This window comes from Hypanus sabinus, chromosome 9, assembly GCF_030144855.1.
Source record: "Hypanus sabinus isolate sHypSab1 chromosome 9, sHypSab1.hap1, whole genome shotgun sequence".
In the NCBI taxonomy this organism is placed as follows: Eukaryota; Metazoa; Chordata; class Chondrichthyes; order Myliobatiformes; family Dasyatidae; genus Hypanus; species Hypanus sabinus.
This window is the reverse complement of record NC_082714.1, coordinates 29,873,939-29,891,941: the sequence shown is the minus strand read 5'-3', so window position 1 is coordinate 29,891,941 and position 18,003 is coordinate 29,873,939. Positions and strand designations below refer to the sequence as shown.

General features: G+C 37.0%; 1 protein-coding gene across 3 annotated transcripts in view; it reads left to right on the top strand.

Moving 5' to 3' along the window:
• LOC132399226 (transmembrane channel-like protein 7) overlaps positions 1-18,003 on the top strand; it is a 46,936-nt gene that overhangs the window by 24,147 nt on the left and 4,786 nt on the right. For all 3 annotated transcript variants that reach the window (XM_059979389.1, XM_059979390.1, XM_059979391.1), the window contains 8 exons: positions 140-313; positions 2,251-2,408; positions 5,559-5,676; positions 6,850-6,947; positions 10,314-10,497; positions 12,566-12,696; positions 13,479-13,634; positions 17,613-17,691. In XM_059979389.1, the coding sequence (XP_059835372.1) occupies positions 140-313; positions 2,251-2,408; positions 5,559-5,676; positions 6,850-6,947; positions 10,314-10,497; positions 12,566-12,696; positions 13,479-13,634; positions 17,613-17,691 (1,098 nt within the window). The remainder of the gene's footprint in view (positions 1-139; positions 314-2,250; positions 2,409-5,558; positions 5,677-6,849; positions 6,948-10,313; positions 10,498-12,565; positions 12,697-13,478; positions 13,635-17,612; positions 17,692-18,003) is intronic.

The window sequence follows — 18,003 nt, the reverse complement described above, 5'->3', positions numbered from 1 at the left end:
TTAAGCTTTAGAATTTTTGTCTTTTAAGTGCTGGCAGTTCTAAAAGGAGACCTTTAAGTTGGCATATTTATAACCTTTGTAATGGGAAGAGTGTTTCTGGGAAGAAACTGAGAAGTAAATTTTATTTTTATGGCAATAGACTGACTTGGATGAAGAAAGAATAAAGCAGAAGATTGCAGAAAGGACTCAGAAGGAAAAGTTCCAGATTTACCTCCGAAGAGCTTTCTTGAACTTGCTTGTTTTACTGATACTGGCTGCTTGTTTTTATTGCATATATAGAACCACCGTTTACTCCCAACAATTCCATTACACAGTGAGTATTCAGTTTGATATTTGACACAAAGCACAAAATTACATGTGATATGATTGTATTTCTATTACTTAGACTATAAAATAAAATTGTAGGATTATTTACCTTTTTCAACAATAACTTGGAGGCTATTTTAGTCAAGATTCAAGATTGTTTAATGTCATTTCCAGCACCAAAGTTTAAAGGAGAATAAAATAGTTGTTCCCCAGATCTGATACAACACAAAAAATACAATAAGATAATGAATGCAATAATAAAAAGCACAATTAATAAAAATTTATAAGGTACCTTATATACATAGATTGATTCTATGTCCATAAAGTGACACAAGGCACAGGAGAGTCTGTATGGAAGCTGTCTAGAGAAACTAATAAGCTAGTGGTGGTGGGGAGTGTGGAGGGGTGGGTTAGTGGGTGGAGATGATCAGCCTTACTACTTGAGCAAAGTAAATCTTTTTGAGTCTGGTGGTCCTGGTGTGAATGCTACGCAGCTTCCTCCCTGGGAGTGTAACATAAAACAGTGTTCTGATACTATGGAATATTGATTCTAACTGCATTGAGTGAACTAATGGGCAAATTTTGAGGGGATTATTGATTCAAGCAACACAGACAAAATGCTGGAGGAACTCAGCAGGCCAGACAGCATCTACGGAAAAAAGTACAGTCAACGTTTTGGGCCGAAACCCTTCAGCAGGACTAGAGAATAAATACTGAGGAGTAGATTTAAAAGTTGGGGGGGGGGGGGGAAGAGAAGGGAGAACCACCAGGTGATAGGTGAAACCTGGAGAGCTGGGAAGTTGATTGGTGAGATGAGGTGAGAGAAGGAAAAGGGGATAAGTAATAGAGAAGGGGGATGGGTTGGGGGGGGGGCATTGCAGAAGTTTGGGAAAGCAGTATTCATGCCATTGGGTTGGAGGCTACTCAAATGGAATACAAGGTGTTGTTCCTCCAGCCTAAGTGTGGCCTCATCACAACATTGGAGGAGGCCATGGATGGACATATCAGAATGGGAAATGGAATTAAAATGGGTAGCCACTGGGAGGTCTGGCTTGTTTGTGCAGATTATTGATTAGTAGCTTTGCTAATCTGTTCAGTGACAAAATGATTCTTTGATTATTTCACTTTTAGTCATATATTTGACATCACTACAAAGAATTAACAGATGGTAGATTATTTGTGCCAGTCAGAGTGGCTTTGTATTTTGATTTAGGAAACAATATCATCTCTCAACCCATACTAAGTTCTGTTCGGTCACTTTGCTTCTGCTTGCTGAACTTCTATGGCTTTTGTGCATGGAAGAATTCAACATGAATATTCTGATCCATGTCCTCAAATCCCTCTATAGCCCTACCCTTCTTCATGATGGCCTCCAGGATTGAGATGGCTATGCTCCTTTAGTTCTTGCCCCTTGATTATTGTTGAATTTAATTTTTTTTTCTCTCTTGGCTGCTATGCATGTATCTGCTAGTCTGTAGGTTTCAGAATTACTTGTTTGAATCTTTTAATTTTTAAGACTCATTTTAATCTAATCTTGATAGTAATTTTATAACACATTACCAATTTCAGTAAGTGCTAATAGAATACCCTGGATACTCACCAGGTCAAGTACTTTCTGGAAAGAGAGAAACACCAGGCCGAGGAATGACCTGACACATTGAATTGCTTTTTCTCTTCATAGATACTGATATAACTGCTAAGAATTTGCAACGTTTTCTGCAGTTTTCTATTTTTTATTACTGCTATATTGTGGTAATATTTCTATAAAGTGTTTCAGGATATTTAGTTCCATTTATAGGTATAAAATTCAAATTATTGCTGCTTATTGTTTTAATCGGGCAGGTAAATGATGTTTACCATTCCACATTTTCGGTTTCTCAACTTAAATTCCATTTTGAGAATGTTACAATAATTTGTGCTTAATTATGTTTTTACTTTTATTAGCAAACAAATGATGGAAGCTTCACATTCGATCTCATAGTTCAATACTTGCCCTCTATTGTGATCACTGCAGCTAACTTTATCACTCCACTCTTGTTTGAATACATAATCGCATTCGAAGACTATTCACCAGCCTTTGAGATTAAATTCATGCTTCTCAGGTGTGTATGGATATTCCTATCCAAGTTAAACTAGATAGAATTTTAATTAGTTCTTGTGTTTATCGATTAAGTATGTTAAATTTGAGGCGACCATCCATGCTCTGTATTATGGTCTTGAGTTTGCTTACATTTCTTATTGTTTCATACCTTGTTGTTCCAATTATTATAAAGCAATAGGTTAATTACATTTAATTTTGGAATCTTCTGCAGATTATTTTATTTTCATGAAAGAACATTTAGACTTATATTATTGCATGGAAGTTGCAGCTGCATTCACTTATGAGTATTTAAAATCCATTTGTGAATAATTGCATTGTTAATCTACTCAAACTAGTTTAGCGATGAAATAATCAACAAGTCACATTTGTTTGAACCAATACAAGCACTCCACCTGCAACTTTTGTATGTTGATGGCGTGAGCTGACTAACTTTATATTCCTAATTACTTCTGTAGGTCTCAGCTTTTCATTATTTCAGTACCTATAACTTGAGTGTCCAAAATAGAAAATTATAAGCCTAATTTTGTAAAGGACATTCAGGCTTTCCTTAGATATAGTATGTGAATTCAATAAAAGATGGTCCTTGGCTACTAAACAAAAGATGTATGAAATGTTATCCCTTATTTCAAGAGGAAATGTAGAATTAAAATTTCTATTTCCTGAGCCTTGGCCAGGCCCTTTTGAGTAATGGATTCACTTTTCAGCACTGAACCTCAGGAAGGATAGGCTTTTGAGTGGGATGATGGGTTGTGGTTATTCTAGGGTTTAGATTGTTTTTCATAGCATAAACATAGCTTGTAAATGTAATTGATTTCAGTATTTTAAAAAATGACCTGATCATGGTCTTTAAAATAATTTTATCAGGTAGGTACACATGAATGGTTTTCTTTGATAGGGAATTCAGAAAGGAAACATGCAGTCTTAAAATTGGAGTAAAGCCATTTAGAACTGAAGTCAGGAAGCACTTGTCAATAAAAGGCAATAGTTAAGTAGGGTCAAGGAGCTGTGCGAGCTACAAGTTGTTGAGCTACTTATGATCTAAGTGATCATGAGGTCAACTTCTGTTGCAGTGTTCCAAATAGTCTTGAATTGTATTTTTATTGTCGTTCTAAAGTTAGATTTGAGTTTGTGAAAAGCTAAGACTAAAGAATAACATTTCAAAGGAAGATAAGTGTAAGAGGGCCAACTCCGTTTTAAATTCTTATCAGCTTTGAATATCTTTTCAAATTAACGGAAAATTATTTTAGCTGTCTTGAGTAGCTTGATTACTTGTGGGCCATCTTGTCGTGTATCGACCCCATGAGGTACAACTGGATAACGTGTCTTTAACAATGAGAAAGAAAACCAAGCTTCCCATAAGTGAGGCAAACTCTTTTTTTCTTTATTAAAGGGAAACAAACAGAATTGATATTATCATAGTCACTTAATTCAAACAATATTTGTACAGTAGTACAAGTAAAGAACTTGCAACTTGATGCACACTTTGTTAGGTAGTTCAAAAGAATAACAAATAAAAATTGTTTACTCCAAATGACTTAAAATTGTGTTAACTTCAATGTAATTGTAAGTAAAAAAAAAGCCTGTATTTTACTTCCAGGATCTTTCAGACACACCATTTAAAATTAATACACATTTGTGCACCATACTGTACTTTGAGATTAAATCCATATAGGAAGCTATATTTAAAAAAACACATATTTAATATATCAGATTCTTTCCATAATGAAAGGGATCTAAATAAATGAACGTAAATGAATGTGACAGGAGTAATGTAATGAAAATTGCACATAGAACCATAAAGTTATGACCATTTTAAGGATACAGAAATTATCCCTAAAAAGAAAGAAATATAGAAAGGGTGAATCTTGGTGCTTAAATATGAAAGCCAAATATTTAACTTGAAAAAGTCAAAAATTGTAAGGAAAGAAAAAAAATTAAGAACATTGTGATGATAATCAGAATCAGGTTTATTATCAGCAGCATGTGACATAAAATTTGTTAACTTAGCAGCAGCAGTTCAAATGCAATAAATAATATAGAAGAGAGAAATAAATAATAAATTACAATGTATGTATATTAGATTTTAAAAAGTAAAAAACAGAAGTACTGTATATTAAAAAAAGTGAGGTAGTGTCCAAGGGTTCAAGTCCATTTAGGAATCGGATGGCAGAGGGGAAGAAGCTGTTCCTGAATCGCTGAGTGTGTGCCTTCAGGCTTCTGTACTTCCTACCTGATGGTAACAGTGAGAAAAGAGCAAGTCCTGGGTGCTGAAGGTTCTTAATAATGGATGCTGCCTTTCTGAGAGACAGCTTCCTGAAAATGTCCTGGGTACCTTGTAGGCCAGTGTTGATCATCAGCGAGGAGGATATGGTATCACCAATCCGCACAGATTGTGGTCTTCCGGTTAGGAAGTCAAGGATCCATATGCAGAGGGAGGTCATAGGTCCAGGTTCTGCAACTTCTTAATCAGAATTGTGGGAATGATGGTATTAAATGCTGAGCTATAGTCGATGAACGGCATCCCGACATAAGGGTTTGTATTATCCAGGTGTGGAGAGCCAATGAGATTGCATCTGCTATTGACCTATTGTGGCAATAGGCAAATTGCAACAGGTCCAGTTCCTTGCTGAGGCAGAAGTTTAGTTTAGTCATGACCAACCTCTCAAAGCATTTCATCACTGTAAATGTGAGTGCTATTGGGTGATAGTCATTAAGGCAACACATTATTCTTCTTAGGCACTGGTATTATTGTTGCCTTTTTGAAGCAAGTGGGAACTTCGGCCCATAGCAGTGTCCTTGAATCCTCCTGCTAGTTGGTTGGCACAGGTTTTCAGAGCCTTACTAGGTACTCCATCTGGACCTTCCGCCTTGCGAGGGTTCATTCTCTTTAAAGACAGCCTAAAATCGGCCTCTGAGACAGAGATTACAGGGTCATCATGTGCAGTAGGGATCTTCACAGCTGTAATCGTGTTCTCCCTTTCAAAGCGAACAGATACAATGACTGCAAAGCATGTATCAGCAACAAAGATAGATCATAATTTTTTTCATTTGGTCATGTATATTTCAGAACTTTATTCCATGTTTCATATTCTCCTCTTCCTTCTTGTCCAAAACTAACAAACTGACGCTTGTTAATTGTTAATTTCTATAGGTCTGTGTTTGTGCGATTGGCTAATATTATTGTTCTCTTGCTGAGCTTATGGTCACAAATTACAACATGCAATGGCGGAGAATGCAAGCCTTGTGGATACAACCATAAATCGTACCCAGTGAGTAAATTGAGTTGTAACTTCTACAATGTTTTCAAAAAAATAATAAATTTGTTTATCATTTGAGGTATTGAGAAGTTTTGATTACCTTGTGGCAATAAGAGGAATCAAAAAGACAAATTGTGCCATCATCACAAGCATCTTCCTAGATTAGTACTAACAAAGTAAAAGTACTAAAACAAAATAGATCCTGCTCAATGAAATATATTTATTATGTACTTATAAATAATTACAAAACGAACCATTGTGCATTTTGAGAATGACACCCAATGGTTAATAGTTACACAATTATTTTGGAGAATTTTGCAGTTAATTAAATGCAAAGCAAGAAATGCTGTACTGTTTTAATTTTTCATCTAATGAACAGAACAACATATATAATTGATTTAAGACCATTGCTTTTATTTAAATTGTGCACACAGGAGTTGTGCTACGCTGCAAAATACACATTTTCTTTGGGCTTCTTTTGCAACAAATATATTGTCAAATATTTATTTTTGTTTAAAAATACTGCAGCAGTGATACTGAAATATGTCATGAAAGTCTGTAGAGTCATTACCGATGTAGATTCATTAAGGCATGTCTGTGCAAATAAACTTTGAATTCAAAGTGAAAGATGTTATCTTGCATTTGAGGAAGACTGGAGGGTCAGACAGTGATAGGATTCTGTGAATGACCATGTTAACATTTAGAATTTGCTGTGGTTTATTAAATTAAAATGAGAACTCGCAAATTGTGCTAACATCAGCAGAAAAAAAAGTAAATTAATGAGGAATTTCATGTTAAATTGTACCTTGGGTATGCCAACATGGAATGGACCTGATCTTGTCAATGCTGTAGATAATCTCAGCACTTTTTCAGAATGAGTAAATTAAGGTTCATAATATCTAATGTGCTTGAAGGTGACTAATATAAGAAAATAAATCGTATAAATTAGTAACCAAATATACCACATAGGTAAACTTGTATTAAATCAGGGTTTAGCTCAGTAAAACAGGTAAAGTCAGGGAGAGGAACCCATAAGTCTGGCTAAGAAAATGAACATAACTACTAAAAGGTGTGTATCATTCTATTTCATTATTGGTAAGGTCAAGTGTATTAAATATTGCAAGTCTATATAATTAATGAACTTTACTGTAACTAAACAAAGTTAATAGTTGTTTGTGTTTTCAGTGCTGGGAAACCCGAATAGGACAAGAAATGTACAAGTTGATGATATTTGATCTGATTATCATTGGTGCTGTCACATTATTTGTGGAATTTCCCAGAAAGTAAGCAATATTTCTCTTCCTCTTCTCCCCTGTAAAAAAATATTCAGAATTGTAAAGTAATACAAAGTTAACCCTAATATCTTCATAGTTCATGAGTGTTTAATTTAAAACCCTTTATTTTTAATGTTGACTGATGTAAATAAATTTTTTAACCTTTGGTTGGTTCAAAATGTCTCATCTATTTTCCCGAGATAATGACCAAAAAATTCAATTATATGTAGTTTAAGTGCTGTGCAGTTACTTTGAAGCACAATTCCCAAAATGAGAATAGCCGCCAATAGCATACATTAGGCTTCATAAAATGTTATAATGACCATTTCTAGGCATATGAAGTCCTGAACCACAGGTTATACATGGAGTCAATCCCTCTGCATCGCATCAGAATTGATGCAATGATGCTTATTTTACATTTCTTGCCATGCAGGGGCAAACACGATATGGAAATACCCTGCATCTATAATTAAAATGAGATCAAAAACCTACTGTAGGCTTCGGAAGAGATTTGCATGTAAGCACTTCATTTTGTGTGGTGGTTAGGAAGTCACATGCAGAGTCATAGTGGATACTGAATTCTAATTTGTCTGAACACAGGTAATTGGTAATTTTTCTGCGCCTGCAGCAGGGAACAAACCTTGGAGCAGAGGCTTCAAAAAGAAGTGGAGCTTACCAGAGGAATGTCCTTCCCTACAGAGTCTTTGAATGTTTTCATTATGAAACAGCCTCTGTTCCTGTGCCTGGACTTCTGGAGGCAAAGAGAATTCACCTACTAAATTACCTACAGTACATACAGTGCCCTTAAAAAGTATTCATCCCCCCACCAAGAAGGTTTCATGTTTTACTGTTTGAATCAGTGGATTTAATTTGGCTTTTTTGATATTGATCAACAGAAAGGACTTTTGTGTCAAAGCAAAAACAAATTTCTACAAATTGGTCTAAATTTATTACAAACATTAAACATAAAATAATTGTTCACATAATTACTTAGTCACTTCAAGTCAATATTTAGTAGATGCGCCTTTGAGAGTGTGGATAGGTCTCTATCAAATTTGCACATCTGGTTGCTGCAATTTTTCCCCCCATTCTTCTTTACAAAACTACTCAAGCTCTGTCAGATTGTATGGGGGTCAGGAGTGACCAGCTTTTTTCAAATCCAGTCACAAATTCTCATTTGGATTGAGGTCTGGACTCTGACTTGGTCACTCTAGGACATTAACTTGTCTTAAGCCATTCCTCTGTAGCTTTGGCTTTATGCTCGAGGACATTGCCTTGCTGGAAAACAAATCTCTCAAGTTGCAGTTGTCTTGCAGACAGCATCAGGTTTTCCCTCCAGAATTTCCTTGTATATTGCTGCATTCATTTTACCCTCTACTTTCACAAGCTTTCCAGGGTCTGCTGCAGTGAAGCATCCCCACATCATGATGCAGCCACTCTCATGCTTTACAATAGGGATGGTGTGTTTTTGATGATGTGCAGTGTTTGGCTTATGCCAGATATAGTATTTCTTCTGATAGCCAAAAAGCTTAATTTTGCTTTTAACGGACCATAGAGCCTTCCAATTGACATCAGGGTTTGGCAAACTCTAGCCAAGATTTCATGTGGGTATTCCCCCCCCCCAACAGTGACTTTCTCTTAAAGCTGCAACTGGTGAAGCACCCAGGCTACAGTTGTAATGCAGTCATCTCAGCCACTGAAACTTGTAACTCCTCCAGAGTTGTCATAGGTCTCTTGGTGGCTTACCGCACTAGTCCCGTTCTTGCACGGTCACTCATTTTTTGAGGACAGCTTGCTCTAGGCAGATTTGCAACTGTGACATTTTTTTCCTTTTCTTGATGCTTGACTTAACTGTACTCCAAGGGATATTCAGTGACTCAGTTGATTTTCTTGTATTCATTTCCTGACATGTGCTTTTCAATAACCTTTTCACAGAGTTGCTTGGAGTGCTGTGTTTTCTTCATGGTAGTTTTTGCCAGAATACTAACTCACCGGCATTTAGACCTTCCAGCTACAGGTGTATTTTAACTACAATCAATTGAAACACCTTGACTGCACACAGGTGTTTTCCTTTTACCTAATTATGTGACTTTTAAAATTAATTGGCTACACCAGTAATGATTTGGTGTGCCATATTAAAGAGGTGAATACTTATACCATCAATTATTTTGTGTTTTATATTTGTAATTGATTTAGATTACTTTGTAGAGATCTGTTTTCACTTTGACATGAAAAAGTCTTTTTCCGTTGATCAGTGTCAAAAAAAAAAAGCAAAATCAAATCCACTGTGATTCAGTGTTGTAAAACCTGAAAACTTCCTGGAATTTGCATTCTTTATACACTGGCTCCTAACTCTCCTGCCAAGGACAGCAATTGTATCTTTTCTCTCTGGACCCTTCATGGTCTTGGGTACATTCAGCAGATTGCCTCTTAGTCTCCTCTTTTCAAGAAAATAAGAGAACTTCTTTAATCTATTCACATAATCAACATACCTCATCTCTGGAATCATTCATTACTGCACCCTTCTGGACACTACTTTTGACTGAATGAGTGTTTTATAAAGGTTTTGTACTCAACATCTTTATAAAGCCCAGGATCCTGATGAAGGGTCTCAGCCCAAAACATTAACTCTTTATTCCTTTTCATAGATACTGCTTGATCTGAGTTCTTCCAGCATTTTATATGCATAGTATCTGCCTAATCTCCTGTGTTTGTGGCCAGGATCCTGTATGCTATTGTAGCCATATCCTCAATCTGCTGTCTCTTTCCATGATTCATGCATGTGTATCCCAGATCCCTGTACGCTGCTGCACGTTAATAGAGAAATGAACAATGAGGACATGCATATAATCTTGCACAAGGATGGAACATGAACATGAATATACCAACAGCATCGGATGTAGTAGCCCCCTATCTTCACCACGTGTAACAATATTTCAAGGATGATTTTTATTTATGGATTTCTATTCTAATTCATGGACTTTAAAGAAATGAATAAACTTGATGGACCAAATCATGTAATAATCTGTTGCTCAAATCATTGAAATTTAACAGATATTTCACTGTCAGTTTATTACTGATTCAGTATATTGCAACTTGAAATTTTCAAAGTAAGCTAAATTAGTGAATTAGTTTTAAGCCCATTTTCTTCCATGAATTACAATTTTTATTTTTAAAATGTTAGCATTATAAAATCATGTTATTGCTTTAAATTGCTAATTGGTATACATAGTTTTCTACTAATGCATAATTTCTAAATTGATTAAGTAATGTATTGGCAGTCTTTCTAATACATATATAACCAATAACCAGTCTTATTTTCAGGTTATTGAACAATATGTTTTAATAAGGAATCTCTCCATTTTTTTTTTACAGATTACTTGTGACTTTTTGCTCTTTCCCACCTTTCACATGGTGGGGGCAGCAACAGTTTAGTGTTCCGCAAAATGTGTTAGAAATTGTATATGGTCAAACAATCTGTTGGATTGGGACATTTTATTCACCATTGCTCCCTGGAATAGCAACCATCAAATATTTTGCTATATTTTACATAAAAAAGGTAAATTATTCAACCAAATGAAAACTAATCAGATTAATGTTTGCAATTATAGAGGGAATAAACTTTAATTTCTTCTGAATTATTCATACTTTATTAATGTAATTGATTAAAATACTTAAAACAGTTAGGCTACTCAAATGAAGGTCAATTAGTTTTCTATGATGGACTTCCTGAAATTTGATTTAGGCTTGCTACTGGATGTTCACATTAATAACATAAGTGATTCTCAAATGGTAATTTGGTGCAGTTTTAACAAAAACAATAAAAAAATTGCCCTAAAATAACTCACTGACATACAGAATTTATTTATTTATTGGGCCTCAGCAAGGAATAGGCTCTTCTAGTCCTTTGAGCTGTGCCACACAGTAATCCCCTGATTTATTCCTAGCCTGATCACGGGACAGTTTACAATGATCAATTAACCCACCAATTGGTACACTCTTTGGCCTGTGGGAGGAAACGGAGCACCTGGAGGAAACCCACATGGTCATGGGGAAAGCATACAAGTTCCTTTGAGACAGCAGCTAGGATTGAACCCAGGACACTGGTACTGTACAGCATTGTGCTAACTACTGTGCTACCATGCCACTCCAATGTTCATAGTTCAATGGCACTTTACATGTTGTGGAGAGTAACAACTAAAGATGGATTATAGTTTAATTCATCCATCTTGGTTTGGTTTGTATTAACAGTGGTGCAATTTGGTGCCACACTCAAGGGTTTGAACAAAAGACTGCCTAATTATCACCAGCACGTACCCTGTTGCAGCAGAGGCCCCAACGCACTAGACCACGGCTACACTACGATAAAGAATGCCAATCATTCCTTCCTGAGACCACATTTTGTTGAGTTAATAAGGAGTAAGGATCATTTAGATCATTTAGCTGTACTACTACCTACATACGGACAGAGTCTAAAGAGCGAGGCTCCAGAGATCAAGGCAACCAAGAGGTGGTCACCGGAGGCTGAGGAACAGTTATAGGATTGTCTTAAGTTAGTGGATGGGCCATGTTCAAGACCTCATCTGAGGACCTGAATGACTACACCAGGGTTGTTACAGTTTTTATTAAAACAGGTGTGGACTTTCCTGTCCTGGAGTTACATTTGTATATGCATCATTATTGTGTACAGATAGAATTGAGTTTGCCTTTGATGAACCTTTGATGCTGCACAATTTCAAGCTTAAAGAGCAAGTATTCCTCATTGGAAAATAATATCTGAGGGTATTGTGAAAGAACATTAGCAATCGGGTAGGGTAGAAAAGTAGTGGCAAGTCAAAAACCATGGTCTCTCAGCAAAAACTGAGAAAGGGGAATGACATTTTTACAGGAGTCAGGGCGAGAAGAGGTATAGTCAAGATAGCACTGGGATTTGGAAGGATTATAAAAGATGTCAGTAGTCTACTAGTCTGCAAAGATGGAGTCAGAGAGATTGAGAAAGGGGAAAGAGAAATGGACCAAGGCAATTTAAGATTATCATACAAGCATGTAATAATATTGGAGTATTGGGTACACTTCTGGTTGCCACATTCTAGGAAGGATGTGATTTCTCTAGCAAGAGAACAAAAGAAATACACTAGGATCTTAAATTGGTTGGAGCATTTCAGTTTTGAGTTGAGTCAGACAGGATGATTGAGCTTCTTTTCCTTGGATGAGATGATGTGGGATCCAGATTGAGGTATAAAAATTGATAACAAGCGCAGATATATTCCCATTAGAGAGCTGCCTAAAGCAAGAGTTTTTCTTTCACCCATTGGGTGGCTGAAGACTGAAATATACTGCCTGAGTCTCTGACAAAGTTTAATAATTCTCTAGATGAGCACTTGAATTGCTAAGCTATGGAAGGCTATTGACCATGTGTTCACAAATGGGATTAATGTAGATGGGTACTCAATAGACAGCATGGACATGGGAGGAAGGATGGGGCATGGAGAAGGGCCTATTGTACTATGTGACAATGAAATAAGAGGAGGAGAAGTGGCTCTGCTTGGCACAGAATGTGTCAAAGAGACTCCTTTTGTTATAAGTAAATATTACACATAAAACTTAATCCAATCTGAATATTTCAGGTTTCTCTGATGGCAAACTGTCAACCTTCCACCAGACCTTTTCGGGCATCAAGTTCGAACTTCTTCTTTTTAGCGGTTCTGTTAATTGGCCTTCCATTAGCTTGTGTTCCAATACTCTTCAGTATTGCAATGTGAGTATTTAATGTTAGTTCAATGTTGCTACATACATAGTTCCTCTGTACCATGTAACACCACTTTTGCTTAAAATCATGGATTAAGTAACTGCCGGAGGTGACATGATCCTTGCATCAGTAGTTAAATGTTCTCTTTATTCAATTTTGACAAAAAGCTACTTGACTGTTTTTAAAATATGAGGAATTTTTATCTAGAATTATCAACCTTTATTATGAGGGGTGTAGATAAGGTAAATAGTCATGGTCTCTTTCCCAGGTTAGAGGACCCTGAAACTAGAATGCAAGGGAAAGATTTAAAGGGGGTCTGATGGGCAAGTTTTTCCACATGGGGATAGTGGGGTATATGGAACAAATTGGCAAGGGGTGTTAGAAGCAGATACATATTTGTTCAGTTATCACCAGTAAGGTATCACTAGTAAGGAAGATTCAGGTTTTAATTAAGCAACCACTGCAGTATTTTGCTAGGGGTTCCTTGAGCTTGTTCATGCAATTCAAATATTGACAGTTGTGCAATTTACAGAATGTGATTTTTTTGAAAATGCTTGCAACCAAAATGAAATACGCTAAACAGCACTTCATTTTGTTGGGGGAGAAAAGTAAAACTGCTGCAAACCTAAAACAAAGGTACATAGTTCAGCAAAGTAGACAATAAAGGGAAAGTTTGTGTCAACTGTAATATTCAGTTTTTATATTGATTTTAATGGAAATATCTTTAAGATGATTAATCATTTTTATGAGAGGTAAATTAAATACAGATCTTTCTTTCCTCTGAAAAACAGAATTAGTTCTTCAAAATCTTGTGGGCCATTCAGTAAATTCAACACTACGTGGGAAATTATACCAACCACAATTAACAGTTTTCCAGTGGGCCTTCAGAAACTTCTGTATGGATTGGGATCTGAAATATTTGCTGTGCCATTCTTTATAATTGTATGGTAAGTGTTTTATTTGTTTTCTTTTTCTTCTGGACACATAGTATTATTTTAATTGATGTTCCTGATTCTTCTTCTTGGGCAATCTCTCAACTTCAATGCTGACTTGCTTCCACAACAGTTCTGTGGATTTTGAAGTGTCAATGTAAGACCTATAGACACGGTCATAGGTGGGGCTTGAGGTGCAGGTGGATGGTTTCTGCTGATTACACCAGACTTTTGTATACTCCCAACAAATGTTCTTGACATTCTTGATTCCATGCAGAATGCTGCTTCTCTATTGATTGGTCTTCCAACAGGGATTCCCAGGAGCCAGTGGGAATGTTACACCTTTTCAAATAATATTCTTGAATTTGGTACTCCCTGGCCATGACATACTGAGAGCACAGTGTCTGTTTCAGGAGTTTAATGATAAGCATGCAAGCTACGTAGCCTGTGCACCATAGCTTACCTGGTGTATTTAAAATTTCAACGTGAGGGAGGTTGGTCTTGAGAGGACAGTGGCTTTGGTTCTCTTCTCCTACCTCTTAATTTATAAGATCAGTGGACCTCTCTAGTTCTCTGGCTCCAGGTAAGCCAGGTCTCTGAAATGCAGAGGATTCCAGACATTGCGTCTGTCCAGTAAACAATGAGATATGTTGCTGGATCTGAGGTAATGATCTGTAAAGACACTGCCAGAGTCAGTAAAGACAATGATGAATTGTGTCATTGATGCCTCACTTGGATGTGGGAAGTCTTCCAAGATATGGGAAGTGGTCAACTCTTGAGTCTCATGATGGACCTTTATCATTGTTTAACAGGAGAATCTGGTCAGTAGAGGACCATTTTTTCACCAAAGGCTCATTTTCTGATAAGTTTTCAATAAATGAATCAATGATGACTTGCACTAATGTACAAATGTCCACATTTGCAAGCTTCATCAGTATGTTTTGCACCCTGGCCCCAGAGAAATGCTGTTTCATTTGGCAGTATCAATGTATGGATGAATGATAATTAAATTTGATTTGATTTGATTCCAATTTATACTGTAGCTCAATCACTTAGGTTAAAGTAGGTGGGATGGAAGCTTCACTCCAGCAGGAAGTTTATTGGAGGAGATGTGGTGAAGAAGACTAAGAAAGATGTTGGGCAATGATACAGCCTTGTTCAATATTAATCTGCAGTGAGATTAGGTCTGTTTTGATCAGTTTAAGACTATGTACAATCAGTCATGATGTCTGCATTTGATAGAAACAGGCAGGTCATATCTGAGAGGTGTGAGCTTTGATAAATATGCTTCTACATTTTTCTTGACTGAAATTTTGTCAATCAAGTATTGGGTTTCTCAGAATCAGATTACACCAGACTTTTGTATACTCCCAACAAATGTTCTTGACATTCTTGATTCCATGCAGAATGCTGCTTCTCTATTGATTGGTCTTCCAGCAGGGATTCCCAGGAGCCAGTGGGAATGTTACACCTTTTCAAATAATATTCTTGAATTTGGTACTCCCTGGCCATGACATACTGAGAGCACAGTGTCTGTTTCAGGAGTTTAATGATAAGCATGCAAGCTACATAGCCTGTGCACCATAGCTTACCTGTTGCTTCAGTAGGTAAATTGGAGCGGATCCAAGTCGCCATTCAGTCAGGAACTGATATGCTTCAACACAGGCTTCTCAAAACACTTCGTCACTGAATATAAGTACCACTGGGTGTTAGTCATTTAGACAGGTTACCATGCTCATCTTGGGCACTGGTATGATTGAAGCCTCCTTGAAGCAAGTGGGTACCACACACTGCCAGAGTGAGAGGTTGAAGATATCCATGAATACACCAGCCAGTTGGTCAGCACAGGTCTTCAGTACTTGACCAGGTACTACATCTGGACCGAATGCTTTCCTTGGATTCACTGTATTGAAGGCAGCCTGCAAATGATCTTCAGATACTGAGATCAAAGGATCATCAGGAGACATGGGAGTGCGCGATGGTCCCTCCCCGTGCTGGTCAAAGCAAGCATAGAAGGTATTAAGCTCATCTGGAAACGAAGCTTTGCTGTCTCCCTGTGTCTCAAGATTTAGCTTTGTAGAAAGTTCAGCATTCAAACCCTGCCACAGCTCTCAAGCATCCCTTGTTGATTCCAGTCTAGTCTGGAATCTGCACTTCACCCAAGAGATGCCTTTCCAGAGATCGTAGCTGCACCTCTTGTAGCATTCTTGATCTCCAGACTTGAATGCGTCTGATTTGGCTCTCAGCAGGTTCCAGATTTCATTGTTCATCAAGGGCTTCTGATTGGGGGAAAACCCCGAATGATTTTGTGAGGACACACTTATCCACAGCTGTTTTAATAAAAACTGTAACAACCCTGGTGTAGTCATTCAGGTCCTCAGATGAGGTCTTGAACATGGCCCATCCACTAACTTAAGACAATCCTGTAACTGTTCCTCAGCCTCCGGTGACCACCTTTTGGTTGTCTTGATCTCTGGAGCCTTGCTCTTTAGACTCTGTCCGTATGTAGGTAGTAGGAGTACAACTAAATGATATGACTTGCCAAAATGCAGACTCAGGAAGGAATAATTGGCATTCCTTATTGTAGTGTAGCAGTGGTCCAGTGTGTTGGGGCCTCTGGTGCTACAGGGTACGTGCTGGTGAAAATTGGGCAGGTTTTTCTTCAAACAGGCCTGGTTAAAGTCATAGACTGTAACTTGAAATGTATTGGGATGGGCCGTTTCTTGTTTACAGACAGCATTGTGTAGTGTTACATGTGCTTGCTTATAATCAGCCGCTGGTGGTAAGTAAACTGCGTTCAGGATCATGGATGAGTACTCCCAAGGCAAATAGAATTGTCTACATTTAATTATTAGTTGTTCTAAGTCAGGGGAACAAGAAGTCGATATAATCCTAGCGTCTGTGCACCAATGATAATTGACTAAAAAGCATACACCGCCACCTTTTTCCTTGCCAGAATTCAAGGTTCAATCCATTCTGAAAAAAGTAAAACCTTCTGATCACATAGCTGTTCGCTGTTAACAGTCTCAATTCAACAAACAATTGAAATCTGCCTCTGACACAGCAGCCTTGCCCTGAGACAATCAGTCTTATTTTCAAGTGACTGTACATTCGCTAACAAGATGGAAGGCAGAAGAGGCCTCATCCCCCTGCATTTCAGCCTGGTCTGAATTCCACCTCTCCTGCTGCAGTTTCAGCCTTGGCCTTGGTTTTGATCCTTAAAGGCACTTTACTTAACTGTTCCTCATTTAACCATCAACGTGAGAGCTGAGATCACTGATGTAATTTTATAGTCCAGTGTTAAGAAAAAATTTACATGGTACAGATTGCAGTGAAAGTGGTAAATAGTGAAAAAAATTATAGACTGCAAGAGGTCAAATAATGGCCAATGAAATTTAATATAGGGAAGTATCAAGTGATATATTTGAAAAGGAATGATACTCAATATAAGACTAAACAGTATTATCCTAAATGTTTGAAAGAATTAGACAGGAGTGGTTGAATGAGCAGTAGTTTGTGCACGTGGCAGGATATTTTGGGAAGGCTATCATTAAAATACTTGAGATCCTGGGGAACCTGAGGAATAGGAAGTTATAATGCCACAACTATCACATTTTGTTCATTGCTGTTTGCCTCAAAAGTGAGCATAGAAAACATCAAGGCAAAAGGGGAAAGTTGAAAGATGTTTAGTCAAATTTTTGTGGTGTCTGGCAACAGAGTTACTGGACTACTTCTATGAATACCCTAACTCAGTTTTAACTAGCAACTTTTAGATGTTGTTTGTGTTATTTATACCATTCAGTGAGACAAGTTTAAATGAAGTATGGGAACTACTCTTCTTGATATCAATTTTATTCACATTGTACACCATCCAATACGTTGGAATTATTACTAAGTTACAGAAATGCTCTTTTTCTAATTTTGTTGCCCTTTTTGGATGACGGGTTTATACAAGTAAAATTATTATTCAGATTTTGTTCTTTCTCTTTACAGCCTCATTCTGTTTTATCTTGTTGCGCTTTCTACAGCACACAAACGAGTTGTTGTTCAATTAAGAGATCAATTAGCCATGGTGAGTAACTTAATTTCAAGGGTAGATTTTAAGCCACATTCATCTGAATAATGTAACATCTAACATTTGTCAGATCACTCAGTGTAATATTTGCCTTCTCAAAGTAAAGGAGAATATTAATTGTTATTTTTGGGAAAATAATTACAACAATAAGAAATTAACACAAATAAAAGATAGTAATAATGGGCAAGAAGCAGCTGCAAAAGATAAAGATGTGCTTTATTGGTAAACTCATTAGAGAAACTTAAGAATTCCACATTTCAATCCAAGTGTCTTTTCTTAATATTCTGAATATTTGAATATTAATAGCCA